Source organism: Agelaius phoeniceus, chromosome Z (genome assembly GCF_051311805.1).
Source record: "Agelaius phoeniceus isolate bAgePho1 chromosome Z, bAgePho1.hap1, whole genome shotgun sequence".
NCBI classification, from domain to species: domain Eukaryota; kingdom Metazoa; phylum Chordata; class Aves; order Passeriformes; family Icteridae; genus Agelaius; species Agelaius phoeniceus.
The window spans coordinates 48,167,338-48,176,080 of record NC_135303.1 but is presented as its reverse complement, the minus strand read 5'-3'; the positions used below and the strand labels follow the sequence as shown (position 1 = coordinate 48,176,080).

At 42.3% G+C, this 8,743-nt stretch overlaps 1 protein-coding gene across 1 annotated transcript in view; it reads left to right on the top strand.

Moving 5' to 3' along the window:
* Positions 1-223: 223 nt before the first annotated feature.
* Positions 224-8,743, top strand: part of GNE (glucosamine (UDP-N-acetyl)-2-epimerase/N-acetylmannosamine kinase) — a 34,670-nt gene continuing 26,150 nt past the window's right edge. Inside the window, exon 1 of the mRNA XM_054651837.2 lies at positions 224-539. Within this exon, the coding sequence (XP_054507812.1) occupies positions 489-539 (51 nt within the window). The 5' untranslated portion in view covers positions 224-488. The remainder of the gene's footprint in view (positions 540-8,743) is intronic.

Here is an 8,743-nt window from a genome sequence, read left to right as displayed (position 1 = left end):
GTTCTGACTGGATCTGGGTAGTCTTGGTGATGTTAAACACACAAGGTGTCATGGATATTAGCGGGTAATATCCACAGAGATGCTTGGTAGTAGTAAAGCTGCCTGCATTTCCTCACCGCTGAGTGCTCTGAGGGTACCCAGCAGGGGAGCGGCTCCCCGAGGCACAGGGGAGCGCAAGGAGGCCATACCGGGGGATACCCGGAGTAGGACCCCGCTTCCCACGCTGCCCTGCGGGGATACCGCACGGCCTTAGCGCACGCAGTGCTAAAGCCTCGGACGCCGGGACCACCCCGGAATACGGAGCAGCCTCAGCACAGCCCCTCATCCCTCGACCCTCCGGCGCCTTCCAACGCCGCGCACACCCCTCCCGACGGCGGGCGGAGGGCGGCGCTTGCAGGGCGGTCCCGGCCCCGGCCCCGGCCGCGGGTGTCTCTCGGCTTGGCAGCGGCAGAGCCGGCCCGGCACAGCGGCGGGGACCGGCGGCCGCCATGGGGACGAACGCGCCGCTGCGCCGGGAGCCGCTGGCCCGCGGCCCCCACGTAAGTCAGGGCTGGGCGCGAAGGGGGCCGCGGGCGGGCCGAGGGCGCTGCGGGGCCGTGCCGCGGCTGAGCCCCGCGGGGCGGCCGGGCAGGCAGCGCTCCGCCGAGCCCTGCGCCGAGCCGGCTGCCGGCACGGGGGGATGCACCCGGGGGGGAGCTGCCTGCCCGCTCGGCGAGGATGTCACGGCAGGCGCCGTCTCCAGGGCCATCGCGGGACCCGCCTCTGTATCTCCGTGTCTTCAGCGGGCACACGGGATTTGGGGCCGTGCCGGCTGATGTTCTGGGCGTTTAGAAGTTCTCGTTAGACCTGTGCTGAATGGTTGCCCTGGGCTGAATTTGTGCCCTTTCTCTCTGGGTTTTTTTTCATTACCCAGTCCATAGCAAGCTGTGGGGAGCCAGTGACCTTTTCCAAAGCTAGCACACTGTGCCTTGTAACTGTGACTATCGTTCTTCTATTTGGGAGATGAGAAATTAGATTCACCTACATTAGGTTCACCCATCCTGGAAGGTGGTCTCGGCAAGGGTCTAGAATAATTTTCAGTTTTATTTTGTTGATGTACCTCTGGCAATGATGAATGCCTGACATTCCAGGTGCTATACTAGTACAAGGAAAAAAGGCATGCATGCTCCAAGGATTCACTTTCAAGCAGGATGTGGACAGGGTTTGGGAAAAGAGACATGAATACAGGCAGGATAACAAGGGGACTTGAGCTCTGTGGGCTAATTTTTCTGGTAGGTTTTCTCAGAAGGTGTTCAGCCAACAGGTGAAGTCAACACAACATTGAGGAGAAGGCAGAGGAGAGCTGTACAGCAGGGAGGATAGCAAGTGCAGAAAGGCTGGAAATACGGCACTGGAGAGAGGGCCAAGACTCTTGGGAGGGAGGGGTCCAGAATCCTTGCTCTTTGACCAGCAGTGCCACTGCAGGAAGCAGTGCCTGCTTATGCTGTTGCCCCAGGCCATTGACTTTGACACCTGTAGAGCAGGTTTTGTGGCTGACTGACAGCTGGTTTTAACTACTAGGAGCTATAGCTCTCTGCATGCTTGAAGAGTGCAACAGATATCAGAGGTGATGTCTGCCAAAATACAAAACAAAAGGTGTGTGCCTATCATGGAAGGAAGGCCTGTCCCATTTCAATCTGAATGTCCTACCATGTCAGTTGTTTCTCTGAAGCTTTTCTTTTCCTATCCTCCCTTTCCCCTTGTGTTCCAGTCAGCTTTGACTTCAGATTTGGCACCAGATCTCCCTGAGATCTGGAGGTGTTGAGAAATAACACCTTGGATATTCACCAGTGAAGGTATCTATCTAGGACTCAGATACAGGCTTTAAAGAAACTGATATCCAAAAAGCACTGAAAATATATCTGTTGTATTTATTTTTAAGTAAGAAATTAATTTACATTTTTTCCTGTCTAGTAGCACTGCTTTCCTTTGGTGCTCTGAGTCCAAATCTGAAATCACCATGTCAGCACATCAGATACTGAAGAGTAAATAAACTCAGAGACAAAACTGAAAATTAACAAATCTCCCCATTCATATTAAGGAAATCAAGGATGCTGATGGAAATTATACAATGTTTGCATATCCCCCAAGATTTTAAATGAGAATGTCAGTACACAGAAACTATGTGGATTGTTTGACTTGGGAGCACTCTTCTACCAGAAGATTTCTCATCTCTGATATGTGTGATGTGCTCTTTAAGCATATCACACTTAACAAGACTACCTACAGCCTGGAGATTTTTAACTAGTAAGAAGGTTGGGGGCCCAACACTCAGGGACATGAGTCCCATCAACACTGTGCTGCCTGGGGAAGGCAGATTTGTATGGGCTATGTAAAACTGACACTAGGGCAGAGTCAAGGACACCCATAATATTTTCTGCAAGTAAGCATGATTTCATGTGGTAGAAGCCAATCACAGGGATTTTTCCACTACATACTTAGTACTAAAGATTGTCCTTTCCAAAATTGTGTTCAAATTTTATACTTTTTCTTATAACTGTAATCAAATTTTAATTCTAATCAAAAGATTGAGCTGGATCATTGGATCTTTGTTTGAGAAAATACAGGCATGACAGCATGACACACAATGCCAGTATTTCATAATTGCCTTTCAGAGACACACAAGACGATTTCAAAAAGCACAGGAAAAGTAAGAGGAAGAGCCTTTCACAACCTGGAGTCTCATTGTCAGATACATTCAGGCTGAGTTTTTTACAAATACTGCCTCAGCAGCCAGGCCAGTCAAAAAGTGGTCTGTGTCCACATGATTCTGAGTAACCTCCTACACCCTGGCACACAGAAGGCCTTGGGAAAAGAGACTGCTATTCTCTTAATAGTGTATGGTCTTTCCCAGAGGGACTCGGCACAGCCTAAGGACATGGGTGTCTATTAGAACGTCTGTTGTAGACTTGCTCTTTCTGCAAAAATCAGGGAATATTTTAGCAGTTATATATCTCTGTAATTCTGGACAATTTTTCATTAAAACATCTGGTACTAAATCAAAGCTTTAATAAAAGAACATGGATAGCAAATCCAGCTGAGAAACTCAGACTATTCTAGAATAACAGCTGACTCAGGCGCTCTGCATGTGGTTGTTTTTCCAGATTAGTATCAGAAAGCCGGAAGGAAATAAGTAAATGGCAATTTAGCATGTGGGGCTTTTTGGGTTTTTTCTAAATGTCATCCTGAATTCCAGAGATTTACTCTTCATCATCAAGATCTTGATTTACTGTCCAATCAAAGCAAATTAACTGATGGTTTGTTGGTTGACGGCTTTAGAAACAGAACCTCTTTTTAAAATTGTGCGCTTGTTTTTGCTTTTCCTTGGCTTTTATTTGTTGTTAGGAAAAAACAAACTTTTTCTGGACATTTCTGGTAATGAAAATAAGGCCTACAGATACTTCAAAAAACAAGGAGACTTTATTCTTTATTCCAGAATTAAAACCACAGATGTACTTTTGTGGAATACCTGATACCACTGTGCTTTTGACTGGCACTTAAACCTTCTGCTGCATCTCTACAAGCTTCTTCAAATGGAAAATCCGAAATTGTTTCAGGGAATTATAGTAGCCATGTAATAGATTAAGATTTAAGATTCCTCTGAGAGTCACATGTTTAAAGGAGACATTTGAATAACTCACCTAATAATACATAGTGTGTTGAAAGACAGGAGAATCCAGACTTAGTGAAGAGTAGCTACTGCTACACCTGTCCATTTTATATTGTCTCACAAAATTTCCTCACCTGTCTTAGTAAATGTAAACTGACTATCTGCTTTGTACTGTAACTTTACAATCTCATTTTCTTCTTTCATCATATTTTTTGTCTTAGTTAATAGCCAAAATCCACAAACTACACATGAAAGAAATTATTTTAATATGGCAGAAAGGGTAGAAATACATGTTTACTATTATAATTCTTTAATCCTGATAATGGATCACTTCTTAATGGATTTTTTTTTGTAATTATGTAGTAGAATTAGTACTCCTTAAAATTAGAAATTAGCAATTACCAGAGAAGACATAATAATTCAAATATTGGTAATCTAATAGTCACATTGAAAAACACAGTTGCATTCAAGTAGGAATGCCAAAGAGCCTCAAAAGGATTAGGAGAGATGAAAAAAAAGAACATACCAGTTGGACAGGAACAGCAAAGAGGAATCTCTAGACCAGTGTGCAACACGGCAGGTATTTATTAATAGCGAGAAGTGGCCTGAGTTTGATTCCTCCTTCCTGCCAGACTTTTAACTTTCTTTCAGCACTTCATGTCAATTTGAAGTGAAAAAAGTAGGCAGTCTTAACGTCAGAACTGGTAAAGCTTAACAGAACTTTCTTTCCAGACTTTCACAAATGAGAGGCATTTACATCTTTGGCTGTTGCAGAGTTGGCTCTTTTTTCTTCATGGTTTCCTTGACCAGGTATTTATATATATATATCTGAGGTGGAAATTGGGATCTTGTATTTGGCAAAGTTACTCACTGTCTTACCTAGTGATGAGGTAAGCTTCCAATCAAGTTCATTCTGCACTGGATCACATCCAAATATTCTGAGTATGTAGAGCAACTCTACTCATTCCATTTTGAACATACCCCAAGTTGTTTTAAGAGAACCACATTGTCTACTGATCCAGAGGTGTAGATGCACGGCACCATAAGAGGAAGAATTGCATCACAAGAACCACCCCAGCCTAGGCTGCCATCATTGTTCAAGACCAACTGGTTTGAAGCCAGCTTGGGTATGTTGAACTGCATCAGATTTCCCAGTGGTGTCTGATGTGTGTCAAAAACTCGCCAGCAGCAATCATTCCAGTAGGACTGAACCAGAAGTGGAGCTTCAGAAAAAACAGACAAGCTGTAACCCTAACAGCATTGATTACAAGTGAAGAAAACAGACCCATTTGAAGAATTAAACTGATCACATAAGCAGAGTTAGTCACATGATGACAGCAAAAAGTGGGTCAGTTCCACTATTTTTAGATGGAGTGGGAAGGAAAAGTTTTGTGGTGGTTTTTTTTAGCAGAAGTTAAGATAAAGGCTCAAGACATCGAATGAACTGGGGAAAAAAAACCCCAACTATTGAGGTTTCCAGTACTCTTTCCACTGCTTTACATGGGTTTCACGTGGATATTATCCTAGCCTACACTACACACACACACCGACCTGATCAAGGAATTCTCTACAAAGAGGTTGCTTTTTATGCCATGTATCTATCACATTCTACAATCTACCTAGTTACAATAAACTTTACTCACATTTTATAGCATATATGCAAATGCCATTGTTTTGTAACACACCAGACACCAAAATATGCCATCTTTCCAATAAGGAAGAAAAAGGTACTGTAATCTATTACAGAACATTGGAAACTCTTGGAAAAAAAAGTATAGAATGTTTTTTACCTAATTCCTAATTACTTCAATGAGATTCACAATTCTGCTTCTTACTTGGGTTTTTGAAGCACCTAATTTTAACACCGACTTGTGGAATATTTGGATTGGAAAAGAACCTTAAGGTCATCAAGTCCAACCATTAATACAGCACTGCCAAATCCAAAATTAAATCATGTTCCTAAGTGCCACATCTATGTGCCTTTTACATAATTCTAGGGATGATAACTCCAGTACTTCCTTGGGCAGTTGCTTATGATGTTTGATAACCCTTTCAGTGAATAAATATTTCTGAATATCTAAGAATAAACCTTCACTGAGGGCACACCCTGAGGTCATTTCCTCTTGTCTTTCATTGTTACTTGGGAAAAGAAACTGATCCCCACCTTGCTACTCGTAAGATAGCTCCCTGCACCAGCTTCATTGATTTCTTTGGACAGTATCTTTCCAGAGACAAAGAACAAATTTTCATATAGTTATTGATTTCTTCTCCCTTAGCTGGGAATTCTGTGTCTTACAATCTTAGATGCCCATTTTGTGGGCATAAGACACTAAGCAAAGATGTAAGAGATCTGTATTGTGATGAGAAAAGAATAAATCTCCAAATTTCCCTCTTCATAGCATCTATGGCATTGTCTTATCCCTGATCTCTTCCCCTTCTCTGGAACATCAGATATGAACTGTGATGTGGTTGCCCACAATTGCTGTTAACTGCACACCTCACCTGGTAGTTTTCACCAGGAAGAACAAACAGGAAAATGCAGCAAGGTAAAATTTATTAGGCTTTCCCTACTGTGTGTAACTGTTTATATTCTCCTTATATCATGTAGTGCACAGTACTTGGTCTCTTCCTGCAAGGGATATTTATAATGTAGTGCATTCTCAGTAGCTGAACACTACCATGACAGAATCTTCAGAGGTTATCAGTTTGGCTGTGTCAAAAGGGCTTGCTTTTCTGAAAGCCCTGATCTTTAAAATTCAAGTTGCTTTCAGGTTTTAGGCTGGACAGTACAGAATTGATATGTTCAGCTACTTTTGAAAACCTTAGTGGAAGTTTTTTTACTCTCAGCATGTGTCTTTGACATAAATAAAATGGACATAAATGAAAAATTAAGGAGAAGTAATAAAGATTCACATCATGAAGATGTTGAAAAGTCATAAAGCTCTGCTTTCAGAAGGTAATAAGTAACACACAGTGCTTAGCACCAGTGCAGAAGATCAGAGTGGTACTGGTTCTGGTTCTGTCTGTCCACACTAGCCATCTCCTGGCCACCGTCATGCACCGACCATCCCAGTTAAGCACCTTTCACCTTTTGCAGGATGGGTTTCCAGCAAATTCAAACCAGCTGCAAACCAAACCCACTCTTCTGTTCAGATCTTAAGCAACATGACTTCTCCCAAAACTAGTAAGCTCCTCATCTCCAACATTTCCCAACACTTTGACACTAATGACTATTTAGTCTCTGCAGAGCCTTTACTATTCCTGCAGAGATTTCTGATGAGGGAAGTGCCAATGAATTTTCTGGATATTGAGACCCTGCTACTCTAATTAACCCCTTCACAGCCACAGGCCTTGTCAAGGCCCTTTTCACAGTGTCATTGGAGATTTTGAGCAGCAAAGCATAAAACCAACTGAAGCAGGCAGATTATGGGCTGAGACTTCTCCTCCCATCTCATCATCTCATCTCATCTCATCTCATCTCATCTCATCTCATCTCATCTCTCTGCACAGCATTTGTCTCTCTGCTGAGAAGCCTTGAGGCAGGGCTCACTCAGTAACAAGAAAAATTTAATCTTGTTTATGAAATATGTGAGGTCTGGGAGAAATAACCAAAAGGAACATAAACTTTCTTGTTTCTTCTGCACCTTTTACTGCAACAGCTGAAACACCATTAGAACATTTACAGAAAAAATCACATGAAGAGATGCACTGATGGTGTTGTAAGAGTAATTAACTCTCAATGTGGTTGCTTCTAGCTGTGTTAGTACTAGTATAAACCGGAGTCTGCCCATATGTTCACACTTCCATACACTCATGCTCAAATATGATTCAGGCTCTTCTTCAGTGTTTCAGTGAAACCAAACATAGATATGCTGGCAAGCTTATCATAACCTGAAAGCATTTACAGCAGACAATTCAAATGCCATATTTATTTAATATGGCATTTCCAGAATGTACATGGGTTTTTTAGCGATGTGCATAAAGTAAATCTAGTGATGCAGAGAAGAATGAAAATAATTTAAATTGGACATGAATTGAAACTAAGGTGCCTATCAGTTGCTATTACTGCATGTGGTCAGTATTGTAAGCAAAGATGCCTGGTAATTTCAGAAGTGGGTGTGCTGCAATATTCTCAAAACACTGAGTCTTTGCAGAGCTGTGACTCATTGAACCACAGCTGTCTGAGGACTTTCTGAATGTCAGCATAGGATAAGATCCTTTCTACCTCTCTTGGGAAACAGTCAGATCATCACTTTAAATTCCCAAGGGCAAGTCGTTAAGGGTTTTTACTTTAATAATCACTCTTGAAGATATTTTTTCTTTTAGCTGAAAACTTCAGTAATTGTTTCTTAAAGTCTTTTAAACAAATATTTGTAACTGCTACTAAAGTCAACCTTTTTCTCCCTGATAAAGGCCAGAAATGCAGTTATCTCATTCCTTGCACCTACTTTCTTCTAAGTATGTCAGACAAGAGTCACTCTTACAGCTAATTTTTCTAAGAATTAAAGGGCAAAGCTAGAAGGGATATGAGACCCCTCAGGTATTATATGGATAAACAAAGATACAATCTGTACTGAAAAACTGTGGCAAAGTTCAGGTACCAAATAGCTGAATGTTGTACAGGCTTGTTCCAATGTATGGCCCTCCCACACTAGACTCAGGTTTCAGCCACACAAATGTGAAATCAGAGAAATAAAAATGGGCAAAGAATTGTCCTTTTACTAGGACTGCGTGACACCATTTCAGCTACTGAAATGTTTTAGGTAGTTTCATAGCAGAATATAGTGGGCACAGGTTGCTGATGTTACACATGGTGCCTCAGGTATTGAGCTAGGAACCATGTCACAGTCACTTCACTAATGTGAGACTTGATCTCGAAACGCCTCCAGCTTGAGAAAACAAACCACATCTCTTTTACAGTCAACTGGAACGCAGATGACAGCAACACCTGGTAGTTGGTTTAACAGCTTTTTTGATTGTGCTGCATGCCAATGAAGTTGTCATTTGGCGACGCCCTGGGCTGAATTAATGCCAAAATTATAAAATTCTGCCTCACCCCCAGTCACTCTTCATGGGCTACTGGCAGGTGCTCTG